Source organism: Bufo bufo, chromosome 5 (genome assembly GCF_905171765.1).
Source record: "Bufo bufo chromosome 5, aBufBuf1.1, whole genome shotgun sequence".
In the NCBI taxonomy this organism is placed as follows: Eukaryota; Metazoa; Chordata; class Amphibia; order Anura; family Bufonidae; genus Bufo; species Bufo bufo.
Window position 1 is genome coordinate 462,475,174 of NC_053393.1, and position 18,089 is coordinate 462,493,262.

The 18,089-nt window shown below is 44.8% G+C and overlaps 1 protein-coding gene across 3 annotated transcripts in view; it reads left to right on the top strand.

Moving 5' to 3' along the window:
• Positions 1-18,089, top strand: part of LOC121002302 (ATP-binding cassette sub-family B member 5-like) — a 1,125,761-nt gene that overhangs the window by 1,096,209 nt on the left and 11,463 nt on the right. For all 3 annotated transcript variants that reach the window (XM_040433700.1, XM_040433698.1, XM_040433699.1), the window contains exons 21-23: positions 2,939-3,142; positions 3,910-4,010; positions 15,490-15,630. In XM_040433700.1, the coding sequence (XP_040289634.1) occupies positions 2,939-3,142; positions 3,910-4,010; positions 15,490-15,630 (446 nt within the window). The remainder of the gene's footprint in view (positions 1-2,938; positions 3,143-3,909; positions 4,011-15,489; positions 15,631-18,089) is intronic.

Genomic DNA, 18,089 nt, shown 5'->3' on the forward strand with positions numbered 1-18,089 from the left:
TGCCAAGACTCTCCATGGTGGGAGGAAGGAGGATCAGGGTGAGGATTCTGTTGACCATACTGTTGGCTACTGAGACTGGACTTTGTGGAAGACAGGGTGGTGCTTAACCGACTGGAAGCATTATCTGCTGCATTCAAACCGACCACCTGGTCGCTCTGGTGTGACTTCGAGTGGTGTCCTGCGCCGCCCTGCAAACTGGGACATGAAGCTAGGTATCGTGGATGATTGTTTTTCTTGTGCTCTGGCAGCAGGCACAGTTTCACTGCGCCCAGGGCCAGGGCTTCTGCGTGTACCATCAGCAGCACGGCCACTTCCCCGCCCCTTACTGTTCGCCTTGAACATATTAAATGGTATATATGCTTGCAAGTATGTCACACGTACAGTAGCGCAGGTTTTGTAAGTGTATGCGCAAATAAATTACATTGAATTTGACAGATATTTAGGATGCGCAAACGTTATGCAAGAGATGTAGCGCAGGTAATGTTGCTGTCACTAGCGGCTAAGAAAAAATTACACTGAATGTCACAGATATTTAGGATGCACAAACGTTATACAGGATATGTAGTTGTCACGGATGATATTGCGGAAAGCTGGAACTTATAAATAAACATCTGACTAGCTTGATCCCAAACTAAGGAGCATATGGGTGAGCCCTATAAAACCCCTAGAGCTCTCCCTGACTGCTATGCCCATGCAAGGGTCTCTATGGTAGACGATTGCATGCCCATGTACCTAATACTGTGTGACACCTGAAAACCCTATAATAGTGGGAGGGACACGACCACCGGCTCCCTGCACTTAATACGGACGGAGTCAGGGTCACCTAGAATCAAGCCAGCAAGGAAACACAAATAAAGGAAAAAGACTTATCTGAGGAAATAGCAGCAGCAGCCTCCAGCAGTGAACACCTCATCCAGGAAGTAGTTTAAACCGCAAAGTGAGGCAGTATGGGAGGGAATATAAAGGGAGACAATTAGTCTAAATAGGTGACACCTGGGAGAAGGAAAAGAAATGACAAAGTGCAACCAAAACAAAGAACGTCATGCAAGAGGTAGAGAAGAACATCTGCCAGACCTTCTCACAGAACTGGCGGTGAAAGTAGTGCAGCTAATGTCGCTGTCACAAGCGGCTAAGAAAAAATTACACTGAATGCCACAGATATTTAGGATGCGCAAACGTTATACAGGAGATGTAGCGTAGGTAATGTCGCTGTCACCAGCTGCGAAAAAATTACACTGGATTTCACAGATATTTAGGATGCTCAAACGTTATACAGGAGATGTAGCGCAGGTAATGTCGCTGTCACTAACGGCTAAGAAAAATTTTCATTGAATGTCACAGATATTTAGGATGCGTAAACGTTATACAGGAGATGTTGCGCAGGTAATGTCCCTGGCAGCAGCGGCCAATCAATTGTGCTGAATGTCACAGATATTTAGGATGTGCAAATGTAACACAACAGATGTAGCAGAGGTTGTGTCACTGTCAGCAGCGGCCAAACAATTGCACGCAATTTAGCGCAGGTTGCGCTAATAATATATATTGCAGCCAGATAAAACAATTTTCATTAAAAGGACTTTTGGGTCTCTAACACCTTTCAACACTAAGCCCTGCCTAAAAAAAAAATAAAAAAAATCCTGTACCTATACTATCTGTCCCTTCTGCTGCAGCTTGCCCTGACTAAGACTGAGCCGAACCATGTGTCATCGGGTGCTATATAGAACCCGATGACGCGTTCCGGCCAGCCAATCACTGTAATGCCAGTAATCAACATGAATACGGCATTACAATGAGTGCCAGTACTCCTCTGCACGTTTATTGGCTACGTAGCAACCAACAACCGTGCGGGGAGGAGACTCGAGCATCGCGCTCGAGCACACGCGGTGTTCGCTCGAGTCAAAATGGTGTTCGGCCGAGCATGTTCACCCAACACTAACCAGAACCCATTTGCAGCTGTTAACTTTTTAACACTGATCCTTAATGGGGTTATCCAACCCCTAAAATGCCTCCCTGTGTGTTCAGGCCCCTGACAAAGGTTATACTTACCAGGCACCCGCATCGCTTCTAACGCCCGCAGGGCCCCTGCTGCATCTCCCCCTCCCCCACGCTAGGGAGACTCGTTCCCTTTACTACCTGCTATCGGCTGCCCCCCCTCAACGCCAGATGTTTACATCCGTACGACGGGTAGATGCAGTGGTGGCTGTGTAGGCATCAGAAGCAATGCGGGTACCCGGGAGACAGGTAAGTATGATCTCTGTCAGTGGCCCGGGGGCATATGGGGAGGTATTTTGGGAGTTGGATAACCCCTTTAATCAACTCTAGTAAACCAAACATACTGCCTGGCAGGCTTGGTTTGTCTTGTAACAATCCAATCTGTTGTTTTGGAGAAAATACTACTTTTATTTTATGCTAATGAGGTGCTCAGAGCACCGATGGGCAGGCTGGTCCAGGGAAGCATCACTTCACATCCCCGTCTCCCTTGTTGCAACTCAGTCTTCTCCTATGATTAACAGCTCCAGGCATGATCACTGTTACAGTGACTGTCCCCCAAAATCGCACGCTGTAAAAGATAACCTATAAACAGGGATCAGAGAACTATATGGTCCGTGGTAGCAGAATCCATAACGGAATTCTTAGATAACCCGAACCTTGTACGCCAAACTTGAAAGCAGAAATTCGCTCATCCCTACCTATGAAGCCACAAACACCTACATATTTTTATGCCTTGAATACAAATATTATAGTGAAGACATTTTTCACAGATGTCTTTTCAAGTCAATACAAACCAATAAGTGGTTGAAAATATTTATATAGTGGTTGCAGATAGAACATCACATACAGAATAGTACTGTTATCTCATATTATGTTATATCATTTATAAAAGACTATATAAAATGTACCTACCATTCAGAATTTTTGTACATTCAATGTTATTTAGGCAACTGGTTCCAGACTTGGGCTGGTGGCTGAAAACTTTGCCACAATGGGAGTAGGTATCATAGTCTCTTTCATTTTTGGATGGGAAATGACATTGCTGATTCTGGTCATGACTCCTGTTCTCGTGATAACTGGACTTCTTGAGACTAGAGCACTGGTGGGCTTCGCTAATAGAGATAAAAAACAGCTTCAATATGCTGGCAAGGTAATTATTCAAGGTTGTTTTAATCAATGCTACATGTAAGGTGCAATATAGAAATACATTTATTACAATAAGGCCAAAATTGTTTTATGGTTATTTCCACTCATAATAAAGCTTCATTGAAATAGTCAATGTCACTTGACTATGTGCTGCAAGTACTTGTTAAAAAAATATATATATTTTACCAGTAAAACCGTTTGAAAAAAAATTCTGTCACATAAAGTGATAGTAGTGATGTTGGTTGAATATGCTATCTTTTACTGATCATAGGGGGAGAGGTCTGCTCCATTTCAGCCCTTGTAGCTAGTAAATGGGGCATTTAGAAGCATTGCAAAACTACATTAAATAAATATTAACATACAGTGCCATAGAGCATCCAAATATTCAGGGTTAGGTGACATCTAGGAAGAGGCCAAGGCAAGCATCCCTGGGGGTTTAGGGCAATAAAGGGATTAGTGTCAGCATCTTTGTTGATTTAGGGCAATAAAGTAATTGTACAGCTGCACAGTTCTCTCTATAATGATGTAGAGCAATTCAGGAGTATTCTGCTTGATTATTGAAAGGGGGCTCAGCGAGTCTAAGGAGGGACTGAAGCACTGATTTATCAGTTGTTCTTGGTTTATTTTTTACATTACGAGTCAGAATCTGTATCATTATATAGAAACATGGAGCACTGACTCATGGATATGTAGAAATGTGTTATAATAACTCTACAAATGTGAATATCTTCTAATATGGAAACATTTTTATGTTCTTTATGAATTCAACAGATTGCAAGTGAAACAGCGGACAACATCCGAACAGTGGTATCACTAACCAGAGAGACGACATTTGAGGAAATGTACAGTGAAAGCCTGCAGAAACCATTCAGGTCAGAAGTAAATAGCACTCTTTAAGGTTTGCCTAGTTTAGGCAATCTCTTTTTTGTAGAAAGGTGCTCTAATAATCAATTTATCACAATGGGGTCCTGCTGCTGGGACCCTGTTATCAAAAGTGCTAGAGGGGAAATAAAACATTAAAATGAATGCCCAAACTTTGTGATAGATGAGCACATTTGGTCCTCCAGGGTAAGAGCTGAACTATGTAGTAGCTCTCCGCTTCAGCTGATAAAGGAGAAATTACATTGTCCCATTAATACAACTTATCCCCTATACATAGAATAGGGGATAAGTGTCTGATCGGCTGAGATCCAACCACATGGGCATTCACTGATCATGAAAATGGGAGCCTGCGCCCCCCAGTTTGAATGGAGCAGAGAACATGCGTGCGTGACTTACTCTCCTCTCAAATAGGGATAGGCGATGAGTTGTCTTACTAGGACATACCCTTTAACCCAATTTTCGTTAAGTATTTAAACAGATGGTAGATTTTGTGGGTAAAAAAAAGATCAGACATGTTGGATTTTCAAAATTTATGATCCTTTGTTTTGTTTTTGTTTTTTTTTGGGGTGGGGGGGCATCTACCAGGGCTTTTACATCAAAATTCTGGCATAGAAAAGTCACACATTTTGTGGTATGCTGTATTTGTGGCAAATGTGTGACTTTTTGGCCCTCACTTTTCATATGTGGCTGGAAATGGGGCGTTGCAGAAGGCCCAACACATTTATCTTTATTCACATGCAGAAACCTATGGCAGCTGTAGACTAGATATGTCACACGACCTGCCGGAGGATGCGAGAAATTCGTCAGAGGCCTCAACATAAATGTGTTGCATCCTATGGCAGTAAAGAGGGAATCTATACTGGTACTTGATAAATGTCTGATAAGGAGATTGACTGAACAGCTGTTAGCCGATCAATCATTTCATGTATATGGCCAGCTTAACTTCCACACAATGCTAGCAACACGCAACAAGTGTTAAGGCCGATTCATTGGCCTGTATTTGTGGGAGGGGCACGGGTGCCTATATCATGGCACCTCTGCCCCTCCTTCAATGAACGTTGTGTCAAACGCTGGCCTCGTTCTGTGTGTGAAGTTGCGTCTGGTCCTAGAGTTCGTTTCCACGCAAAGCAAGCTACTAGATCAGGTAAGTGGCTGCCACAATTGCAGCCTCGGCTCACAAGTCCGGCCGGCAGTGCCGGCTCCCTTAGGTAAGAGGGGGCCACACTGCACCGGAGCGTCTGCCAGGAGCTCCGACTCCCACGTGGCACGAATCGTAGGGTGCAGGGATCAGCGCGATCCCGATTCATACGTCTCTCCTCCCCTAATGTCTGGCACGGGCCGCTGTGCCATTAGCTAGGTAGGGCTCACCGCAGCTGTAGTTTAATTCTTCTCCCCTCATGCCCCTCATGTCCCCCATGTCCGCTCTGGCCCTTGTCATGTCAGCCGCACACTCACCTCAGCGTCCTGCTTGCGGTCTCCTGCGCTGTCTGCCCGTGCTGCAGGTGGCCGGCGCTGTGTGGGCTCCCCCTGGTGGCCGCCGGAGTCAATGCAGTCCATGGAGCAGTGTTGGATGTCACAGGCTCCCTCCGGTGGCGTCTGCCGGCTGTACAGTCCATGGTTCTGTGCCCTGTGTTGGCTCCATCTAGTGGCCACCAGGGGTTATGACCACAAAAAAAAAAAAAAAAGTGTTGAAAAATGGTGTTTAACCCCTTAAGGACTCAGCCCTATTTCACCTTAAGGACTTGGCCATTTTTTGCAAATCTGACCAGTGTCACTTTAAGTGCTCATAACTTTAAAACGCATTGACTTATCCAGGCCGTTCTGAGATTGTTTTTTCATCACATATTGTACTTCATGACACTGCTAAAATTGGGTCAAAAAAGTTAATTTTTTGCATAAAAAAATACCATATTTACCAAAAATTTTGAAAAATTAGCAAATTTCAAACTTTCAGTTTCTCTACTTCAGTAATACATAGTAATACCCCCAAAAATTGTGATGACTTTACATTCCCCATATGTCTACTTCATGTTTGTAGCATTTTGGGAATGATATTTTATTTTTTGGGGATGTTACAAGGCTTAGAAGTTTAGAAGCAAATCTTGAAATTTTTCAGAAATTTACAAAAACCCAATTTTTAGGGACCACTACAGGTCTGAAGTCACTTTGCGAGGCTTACATAATAGAAACCGCCCAAAAATGACCCCATTCTATAAACTACACCCCTCAAGGTATTCAAAACTGATTTTACTAACTTCGTCAACACTTTAGGTGTTGCACAAGAGTTATTGGCAAATGGGGATGAAATTTGCGAATTTCTTTTTTTTGCCTAATTTTCCATTTTAACCCATTTTTTCCACTAACAAAGCAAGGGTTAACAGCCAAACAAGACTGTATCTTTATTGCCCTGACTCTGCCGTTTACAGAAACACCCCATATGTGACCGTAAACTACTGTACGGCCACACAGCGGGGCGTAGAGTGAAAGGTGTGCTGAATGGTTTTTGGAAGCCAGATTTTGCTGGACTGTTTTTTTGACACCATGTCCCATTTGAAGCCCCCCTGATGCACCCCTAGAGTAGAAACTCCATAAAAGTGACCCCATCTAAGAAACTACACCCCTCAAGGTATTCAAAACAGATTTTACAAACTTTGTTAACCCTTTAGGTGTTGCACAAGATTTAATGGAAAATAGAGATACAATTTTAAAATTTCACTTTTTTGGCAGATTTTCCATTTTAATTTTTTTTTTCCAGTTACAAAGCAAGGGTTAACAGCCAAACAAAACTCATTATTTATGGCCCTGATTCTGTAATTTACAGAAACACCCCATATGTGGCCGTAAACTACTGTACGGGCACACAGTAGGGCATAGAGGGAAAGGTGCGCCGTATGGTTTTTGGAAGCCAGATTTTGCTGGACTGGTTTTTTGACACCATGTCCCATTTGAAGCCCCCCTGATGCACCCCTAGAGTAGAAACTCCATAAAAGTGACCCCATCTAAGAAACTACACCCCTCAAGGTATTCAAAACAAATTTTACAAACTTTGTTAACCCTTTAGGTGTTGCACAAGATTTAATGGAAAATAGAGATACAATTTCAAAATTTCACTTTTTTGGCAGATTTCCATTTTAATATTTTTTTTACAGTTACAAAGCAAGGGTTAACAGCCAAACAAAACTCATTATTTATGGCCCTGATTCTGTAGTTTACAGAAACACCCCATATGTGGTCGTAAACAGCTGTACGGGCACACGGCAGGGCGCAGAAGGAAAGGAATGCCATATGGTTTTTGGAAGGCAGATTTTGCTGGACTGGTTTTTTTGACACCATGTCCCATTTGAAGCCCCCTGATGCACCCCTAGAGTAGAAACTCCAAAAAAGTGACCCCATTTTAGAAACTACGGGATAGGGTGGCAGTTTTGTTGGTACTAGTTTAGGGTACATATGATTTTTAGTTGCTCTATATTACACTTTTTTGTGCGGCAAGGTAACAAGAAATAGATTTTTTGGCACGTTTTTTTTTTTGTTATTTACAAAATTCATCTGACAGGTTAGATCATGTGGTAATTTTATAGAGCAGGTTGTCACGGACGCAGCGATACCTAATATGTATACAATTTTTTTTATTTATGCAAGTTTTACACAATGATTTCATTTTTAAAACAAAAAAAATGTTTTAGTGTCTCCATAGTCTAAGAGCCATAGTTTTTTCAGTTTTTGGGCGATTATCTTAAGTAGGGTCTCATTTTTTGCGGGATGAGATGAAGGTTTGAGTGGCACTATTTTGGGGTGCATATGACTTTTTGATCACTTGCTATTATACTTTTTGTGACGTAAGATGACAAAAAATTGCTTTTTTTACACCGTTTTTATTTTTATTTTTTTACGGTGGTCACCTGAGGGGTTAGGTCATGTGATATTTTTATATAGCCGGTCGATACGGACGCGGCAATACCTAATATGTATACTTTTTATTTATTTATTTAAGTTTTACACAATGATTTCATTTTTGAAACCAAAAAAATCATGTTTTAGTGTTTCCATAGTCTAAGAGCCATAGTTTTTTCAGTTTTTGGGCGATTATCTTGGATAGGGTATGATTTTTGCGGGATGAGATGACGGTTTGATTGGTACTATTTTGGCGTACATGCGACTTTTTTGATCACTTTTATTACCTTTTTTGGGAAGTAAGGTGGGCAAAATTTCAATTTCCTAATAGTTTTTATTTTTTTATTTTTATGGCGTTCACCGTGCGGGGAAAGTAACATGACCGTTTTATAGATCAGGTCGTTACGGACGCGGCGATACCAAACATGTGTAGGGAATTTAATTTTTTTCATTTTTAATCAGTGATAAATGTGTTTTTGGATTTTTACTTTTTTTTCACTTTTTTTCACTTTTTTTTTTACCCAGACCCACTTGGTTCTTGAAGATCCAGTGGGTCTGATGTCTGTATAATACAGTACAGAACAATATATATTGTACTGTACTGTATTTTACACTTGTCTGAACAGATCTATGCCTTTTAGCATAGATCTGTTCAGCACCATGGACAGCAGGATGCCTGAGAGGCGTCCTGTTGCCATGGGAACCTTCCCCGTCTGCTCAGTAGTTGTCAGAACTTCGCAGACGGGGAAGGGTAAGGACGGGGCTGTCGGGGGGCTCTCTGGGGGCTCTCTCCCTCTCCATCGGGGGGCTGCCAAGGCACAGCAGCCCCCCAATGGGAGAGGGAGGGAGCTCCCTCTTACTGTTAACTTTTTCCATACAGCGGTCCGTACGTATGGAGAGGGTTAAACGGCTGGCATCGCATCATCTATGTCAGCCGTTTATATCAGGGTGCCAGCAATGTGCTGGCACCCTGGTATACCCACTGAACACCAACGATTATTTAAGGGGAGGCGGGCGGGGGATCGCGATCCCGCCTGCCGCACCGCCCGCCTCCCGCACCGCCCCCACCGCCCACAACTCCCCCCCTGCACCACCCGCCGGCAAAAAATCATGCAGGGGTGCAGGGGGGTGTAAAATATATATTTTAGGGACACTAAAGCTTCTGATCCCCGCGGTCAGGGCCCGCGGGGATCAGAAACTGCACAAAGCGCAGCAAACCGCAGGTCTGAATTGACCTGCGGTTTTCTGCGATCGCCGATGCGGGGGGGGTCATATGACCCCCCCGTGCATTGTTACGGGATGCCGGCTGAATGATTTCAGCCGAAATCCCGTTCCGATTAACCCCTGGGGCGCCGGAATACAGATTTCAAGTTATGACGTACCGGTACGTCATGGGTCCTTAAGGACTCGGGACCCATGCCGTACCGATACGTCCTAAGTCCTTAAGGGGTTAAATATATAAATAAATTAATTAAACATTTTATAAAAAAAAAAAAAAAAGGGGGTGAAAAGAAATGATTATAGAGTGTTACTCATGCTTGATTGATGGAGTTTTAAGGAAGGGGCGATATACTTGTTCAGTGCTAGTTAGAGGCTATCTATATTTTTGATCACACGCCTCTACGTTTGGCGCCATGACGTACGCAAGGATCTTACATGTGATTTTATTCCAGGATTTGTCTCATCCTTCTTCATACACATTCTGCTCGTTGTTTCAACCGTTAGGGTACAGTATGGCAGTAACTATGTCGTGATTCTATTCCGTTCTCTCCTTCTGGTAATAGGTCAATTGTGCCACGGTCAGACTCACCATTCACTGAGGTGTTATAGGTCCAGCTATCGCTTCTCCTTGGCTCAGGTTCTCTTTCTCACTCGTTTTTTTTTCACAGTTGCATGGGTCTCGGCCTTCTCACAGCCACGTCACTTCGTCCCAGTATCGGTTGACAGTCAGGAGTTGATTTATGCATACTGTATCCGCAGGGTATGTCACATGCTTCAGACATAGTGGAGGCTTCGGTCGACGAGAACCCCGCCAGGATGTCAGAAGGGGGCAGTGTGTCGTCTCTTCGCACTTGGACCGTCCCTAGGCTGATGTCCAGACGGAGTATTGCATATCCCGCTACTGCCAGGAAGGCTGAGTTATACCGGTTATTGGTCGTTAACTCAGGCCCTCAGCAGCAGGAAGAAGTCTCCACGGTCACGGTTCAGAACTCGCTGACACAAATCCATCTGTTGCTGAATAACTTGACTTCATCCGTCACGGATGTGCAAACCAGGTTGCAAGCGGTTGAGTCACGTTGTTTTGCTACTACTCCGCATACCATCGATGCCGCTGTTCCATCCACGTCTACGGCGACAGGGGCAGGTATCCCTGTGACTGCGCCCAGTATTATGCCGGCACATTTTGTTCCTGCCAATCTAAAGAAGGACATCCTGGAAGGTAGAGATGTCAATCTAGCATCCTTACTGGTCGCTACCCGGGATCTGTCTGATAGTAGGGTAATTGCCTGTGGGGATGTGTCAGTGATCCTGAAAGGCCGTGACCATAGGCTGAACCGCAAGCTCACGGTTCCTGAATTTGTGCTCGCATTTAGTTTATACAGAGACGTAATGTGTTCAGTTCGTCCCGAGAGAAGGGAAGAACTTGACTTGTACTTGTTCAGAATAACTGAGTTGGGGTACAAGTATGGTGGTAGTTCCTTCTACGACTACCATTGTTCTTTCTCGGCCAAGGCAGCTGCCGCCTTAAGCCAGTTCCAGTTTGTTACCAACTGGGCCAACATTGATACAGAGATTTTTTGTAGGCACTTTGCCGGGCTTAAGGCGCCTTCATGCTCCCTGTGCCAATCGATTGACCATTCCACTGCATGGTGTCATAAGGCCGCTCAGAGTGAGGGGTCTAGTTCTGCAGGTCCTGTTTCCGGCCCGTCTGATCCTCACAGATCCTCGGGTTTAGTTGACAAGCTGGGCAGACCCATCAAATTTCTCGGCAGGTCACAGATCTGTAACAATTTCAACTATGCTTCCTGTAACTTCAGTCAGTGCCGCTTGCTACACATATGTACTAACTGCTTTAGAGCCCACCCTAAAGTAGTTTGTTCATTAAAAGCAGATAATAATTACATGTGTGTTGTTAATATAGTTCGTTTGCAGCAGTTCCTATGCAGGTATCCTGACCCGGGCTTCGTGGAGTTCCTTAGTTCAGGGTTCATGTTCGGTTTCCACACTGGGGTGGTGGCCCTCCAGATTCCACACACGAATGTAGGAACCTACAGTCCGCTGACCAACACCCTGAGGTTTCCGATAGGTTAATAGCAGCGGAGTTAGTCAAAGGTTTCCTGATAGGTCCTTTTTCATCATCACCCTTTGATAGGTGGAGAATCAGCCCGATAGGAGTTGTGTTTGGCAAATTTAGTAACAAAGAGAGGTTGATTATCGACCTGTCCGCCCCGCATGGTGCCCCTACACCTAGCATCAACTCTCTAATTCCATCAGAAGAGGTTAGCATGAGATATGCCACCATAGATCAAGCCATCGCTCTTATCTTACAGTTAGGTCCCAGCACAATCCTTTCTAAAGCCGATATTTCAGACGCCTTCAAATTACTACCGATCAAACCGTCCCTCTGGCAGTGGTATGGCATCAAATGGAGGGGCCTTTATTATTTTGCTTCCAATCTCACATTCGGGTCTAAGAGTAGCCCGTGGTTATTTGACCAGTTAGCCAAGGCGCTCCACTGGATTTTAGTCCATGAATTCCACTGTAGAAATGTTATTCACTATCTGGATGATTTTTTAGTTGTTGAGCGTCCTGACGCTCCCCCCAAAGACCTTCATTTGCTGCTGGAGTGTTTCAGACAACTAGGGGTTCCTGTCTCTCCCAAGAAAGTGGAAGGTCCCTCCACAGTCATCACATTCCTTGGTATAGTCTTGGACACCCAGAACATGGTTGCCAGGTTGCCAAGGGACAAATTACAGAGAATCAGGGAAGCCGTTCATAATTTCACATCTACTAGAGTGGTCAAAAAAGTTCAGCTACAGTCCCTGTTAGGTATGCTGAACTTTGCGATGCGCATAATTCCGCAAGGTAGGGCATTTGTATCTCGATTACTTTCTCTCCTTCCTACAGCCCCTTCCCAGGATAGCAGCATAGGTCTGGACGATATGGTCATGGCTGACTTAAACATGTGGGATCATTTTCTCACGCAATGGAATGGCATCTCGCTCTTTGTTCCCACAATATCCGCTAAATCCCCCGTAGTTTTGTCCGACGCCGCCGCCAATACAGGTTTCGCTGCTATTTTTGGCAACCATTGGTTAGCAGACAGATGGCCAACCGAAGTTAGTTCCATTCCTGGGTTTTTCCGTACCTCAGCAGTTTTTGAACTCTACCCCTTAGTGGCAGCATCCTATACCTGGGGTCAAAGTTGGTCAGGTCAGACTGTGTCCTTCGTGTCCGATAATGCAGCCGTCGTCGAGATTCTCAATAGTGGGTCTTCCAAGTCTCCATATGTCATGTCATTTCTTAGGCGCTTGGTCCTTCTGTCATTACAACACCAGTTCTGTTACATAGCTTCACATATAGCCGGTAACCACAACGCAGCAGCCGACGCGTTATCTCGTTTTAATTTTACCCTCTTTTCACAGATCTGTCCAGAAGCAGACGCCATCGGGAGCCCAGTCCCTCCCTACGCTGCTCTAATCCTTCCATAGACGCTCATCTCGCCACCGCTCGGTCACTGTTACTCAAGTCCCTCTCACCCAGGCATGGTTCTCTCCGGTTCTGCCGAACCGTTTGTTAAAATTACAGGCGGTTCGCAGGACCGGTGAGAAGCAGGGATCCCGACCCGGTCCTGCAGCTGCGCCTGCACCCCTGTATTTTTCAGCCTACGGCCGTTACTTACAGTCAGTCAGAATGAGCGTGGCTGTGTGTGTGTCAGCCAGTCTTCCACAGTGCTGCCGCCCTCCCCCCGCCCCCAGCCTCGCAGTCATGGCAACAAAGGGGAGTGTCTTGAGAGTGAGCAGCGCCGCGAAGCTGCCAGCCCAGAACAGAGAAGGAGAGAGGAGTCCTCTCACTGTCTGCAGAGTGCCCTAGTTGCTGACAGTCCACACCCCACACACAGCCATGAAAGATTGAAGAGCCGGCCCCTAGCCTAACAGAAAGGAGTCTGGACAGGTCAGGACTCAGGACAGCCTGGTTGGTTGAGTGTGATTTGTGTGACACTGACAAGTTGGCATTAAGGAGGGGACCACCGACCAGGGGCTGAAATTGAAATGTAACAACATAACAAAAATGGAGGGGGCCATGAATCTGTGGGGAGAAGCTATATGAGAAGTTTGAGAACATGGAGGGAGCCATGAATCTGTGGGGAGAAGCTATGTGAGAATATGGAGGGGGCCATGTGGGGAGAAGCAATGTGAGAACATGGAGGGGGCCATGTGGGGAGAAACAATGTGAGAACATGGAGGGGGCCATGTGGGTAGAAGCAATGTGAGAACATGGAGGGGGCCATGAATCTGTGGGGAGAAGCAATGTGAGAACATGGAGGGGGCCATGTGGGGAGAAGCAATGTGAGAACATGGAGGGGGCCATGTGGGGAGAAGCAATGTGAGAACATGGAGGGGGCCATGAATCTGTGGGGAGAAGCAATGTGAGAACATGGAGGGGGCCATGTGGGGAGAAGCAATGTGAGAACATGGAGGGGGCCATGTGGGGAGAAGCAATGTGAGAACATGGAGGGGGCCATGAATCTGTGGGGAGAAGCAATGTGAGAACATGGAGGGGGCCATGTGGGGAGAAGCAATGTGAGAACATGGAGGGGCCATGAATCTGTGGGGAGAGTGCTCCAGATTCGGTTGTTAAAATTACAGCGGCAGCAGGAGATGAGCGCTTCAATTCCAGAGTTTAGCTCCTAAGGCTTTTTAAAAGTTGAGTGGTATGTGTGTAGTGTATATATAGTGTATTTGTGTGTAGCATATATATGGTGTATGTAAATATGTCGTGACTGTGTTGCATATATATGGTGTATGTAAATATGTGTCGTGACTCGAGACGCGCTGCGTATCCACCGCTGAGTAGGGAACCTGTTGTTAAAAATTTGAATCCCACCCCTGCTCTCACCCAATACAGCCAGAGCCTACCAGACAGGTTGGAAAGCCTTCCAGAGGTTTCAGGACTCTCATCCGCAAGGTGACACCGAGTTCGTTCCATACATCCTGGCGTTCATAGGTTACTGTCACACCAATCTGAAACTATCCCACGCCACGGTCAAGTCCTACCTCGCAGGGGTGCAACATTTTAGAGCCATGAGTTTCACCCAGCCAGGTTCATTGTTTTCTATTCATGTCATTAAAGCTACTCTGAGGGGTCTCGAGAAAAGCGACTGCGAGTCACGCACTCGCCGGCTACCCGTCTCTGGCCAGCTTTTCCGCGACCTTTCCGACTTGTTAGACAAGAAACCATTCGTGCCCTGCACAGTTTGATAATAAAAGCTGCCATGTACCTGGCCTTTTACGGGTTTCTGAGACCGGCCGAGTTTACTTCCCCGGCTAACAGCAGCAAGTACGTTACTCTCGGTCAGCTCTCGGCTTCCAGAAATGGTTTCATACTCTCTCTACTCACCTCCAAAACCTCTCAGGTAGGCCCTCCGACCCAGGTGTTTTACTTCCCGACCTCTCATCATTGGTGTCCCGTGCGCGTGCTACAACAGCTTCTGTCCTCTCTGCCAAACAAGCCGCCCGGCAGTCCTTTGCTACCATTCAATAATTCTCACCTTACCTGTCCCCAGTTCATATCTCATATTCGTGTTTTACTAACTAATCTGGCAATAGACCCATCCTCAATATCCGGGCATTCATTTCGCATAGGGGCGGCATCCGCCGCGTCAAGGAATCGGGTTCCAGCACACATAATCAAAAGACTAGGTCGCTGGCGTTCGTCCTGTTTCAGCCGCTACGTTCCATGTCCGTACACTGAAATGAATCTTGCCTGTCAGAATTTGGTGTTTTGAATAAATGTTTGTAGCATTCCGATATGATAGTAATTGTTGTTCTTTTTGGCCTCCTTCAGCTATCCCTTCAACATCACGGTTTCGGCATAACTCTAACCGCTTTAGCTAGCCAGCAGGTAGGAGTCCTTCTTCGTGAGTGCCCGACCACAAGTGTTAAGGCCGATTCATTGGCCTGTATTTGTGGGAGGGGCACGGTTGCCTATATCATGGCACCTCTGCCCCTCCTTCAATGAACGTTGTGTCAAACTCTCCCACCCTACCCACCCTCAATCTCAGCTTCTCACCAAGGGGATGGCCTCCTTCAGCTATCCCTTCAACGTCACGGTTTTGGCATAACTCTAACCGCTTTAGCTAACCAGCAGGTAGGAGTCCTTCTTCGTGAGTGCCCGACCACAAGCTTTATTTCACATATCATTGACTTTAAATGTTTTCAGATTTCAATGACCAGTCACAACGTAATGAAGATCAGGTCATGTACAAATATCTGTAGGTGTTTACTGGTATGCACGATGTACCCTTTTAGTGTACGCACGTTATTTTAACATTGCCTTTAACCTGTTATATTTTAGGAATGCTCAGCGCAAGGCTCAGACGTATGGCATCTGTTTTGCATTTAGCCAGTCCTTCATACATTTCACCTATGCTGCAAGCTACCGTTTTGGGGGTTATATGATTGAAATTGGAAGGATGAACCCAGAGGATGTATTTCTGTAAGTATTTTTTCTAGGGGTATTATATTGATGGATAGCAGGACTGTGGCTGATGAATCTCATTCTTGTCTTGCATTGCTGTTTAACTGAAATGGGAGCAGATGACATAATATGAAATAAAGATAGAATATACCGTACAGACCAAAAGTTTGGACACACCTTCTCATTCAAAAAGTTTTCTTTATTTTCATGACTATGAAAATTGTAGATTCACATTGAAGGCATCAAAACTATGAATTAACACATGTGGAATTATATACATAACAAACAAGTGTGAAACAACTGAAAATATGTCATATTCTAGGTTCTTCAAAGTAGCCACCTTTTGCTTTGATTACTGCTTTGCACACTTTTGGCATTCTCTTGATGAGCTTCAAGAGGTAGTCCCCTGAAATGGTTTTCACTTCACAGGTGTGCCCTGTCAGGTTTAATAAGTGGGATTTCTTGCCTTATAAATGGGGTTGGGATCATCAGTTGTGTTGAGGAGAAGTCAGGTGGATACACAGCTGATAGTCCTACTGAATAGACTGTTAGAATTTGTATTATGGCAAGAAAAAAGCAGCTAAGTAAAGAAAAACGAGTGGCCATCATTACTTTAAGAAATGAAGGTCAGTCAGTCAGCCGAAAAATTGGGAAAACTTTGAAAGTAAGGGCTATTTGACCATGAAGGAAGGTGATGGGGTGCTGCGCCAGATGACCTGGCCTCCACAGTCACCGGACCTGAACCCAATCGAGATGGTTTGGGGTGAGCTGGACCGCAGAGTGAAGGCAAAAGGGCCAACAAGTGCTAAGCATCTCTGGGAACTCCTTCAAGACTGTTGGAAGACCATTTCAGGGGACTACCTCTTGAAGCTCATCAAGAGAATGCCAAGAGTGTGCAAATCAGTAATCAAAGCAAAAGGTGGCTACTTTGAAGAACCTAAAATATGACATATTTTCAGTTGTTTCACACTTGTTTGTTATGTATATAATTCCACATGTGTTAATTCATAGTTTTGATGCCTTTATAGTCATGAAAATAAAGAAAACTCTTTGAATGAGAAGGTGTGTCCAAACTTTTGGTCTGTACTGTATGTTATATCAGCCAAACAAATTCATCTTTCAAATGGTGTATGTGAATATTGAGGCAGTTAATTAAAATATAATAAATGTCAAGGGACATTTTCCATTATGTGATTGTAAAAAAAGACTTTCACTATTGTATCTGACTGTGGGGGAAGGGGCATTCTAGCTGGCAGCAGAGGGTGGACTTATTGTCAATATGGGCACTGCGGCTGATACTAGGGCACACTGTGTGGCTAGCACTCTATACACTGTGGCTGGCATTTTATGGAGGAGGAAGAGTACACTGTAGCTGGCACGGTGGCAGAAGAAGCGTGGCTGACAAGGCATTGACGAGGGGAACTGGATGGCACTGTGTGGGACTACTTGACATTGTATGAGGGGGCACTCTATGACTGGAAGTGGCACAAACCAGTTAGTACTGTATAGGGTACACTGTTGCTGGCACTGTGAAAAGAGAAACACCTATATCAAATACCAAAACACACTGCAACGCATGTAGAAACATATTAAAATATCTTTATGGTGGGTTGTTCTACTTTGGAGCTGCCGATCAGGGTCTGTATTATATTGCTTTATTTGCACTCTTTTGTCTTTGGATAATGGTTTTGGGGAATACCATATGGTTTTTGCCATTTGTGCATATTTTCCCCTATTAGACATTGTATATGTTACTACAGGCGACCCCGAACGGCCCCCTTGTGGTTTGTGGTGTGTGAATACAATTAATTGTTTTTACGCTGTGTTTTATGAATTAATAAAGATATTTTTATATATTTCTACATGCGTTGCAGTGTGTTTTGGTATTTGATATAGGTGTTTCTGCAACGGGCCCACTAATGCCACACATGGGGTATCACTTGCCCCTTGGGAGGTTTCTTCGAAATATGTCCCTCTTATAGAGAAAGTTAACGTGACACCAGCTGCGGTTAAGCAGCAGAAGCACAAGGCTCCCTTTGTAGATGGTAATGTTGGTACCCAGAGGTAGGATTGCTAGAGTGGTGCAAGGTGGCCTACAGTCTCTGTAGATGTTATGTACACGTGTCACGGTGTTCCTACCTGGATATCTGTGGATCTCAGACGTGATGTGGTCCGAAGCAGTGCAAAAAGGGGTAGGTGAACTTGAATGGTGAACAAGTGGAATAAATGGAGTCCAGACTTGTAGTAACGTTGAATAATTGCTTTTACTTGGCATAAACTGGTAATCTAAACAGCTTCAAACGATATCTTGGTCATCAGCAGGTATCGGCTTAACTTTGTCAGGCAAATACTTTTATGCAACGATCTCAGCTCTGCTATGCGGTAGCTCTATCAGCTTTGCTATGCTTGGCTGGATAAATAGGAAACTCTTCCTCTTCTGCTGGAACTTAAGTTTGATGTAGTCTGTCTCTTACTTA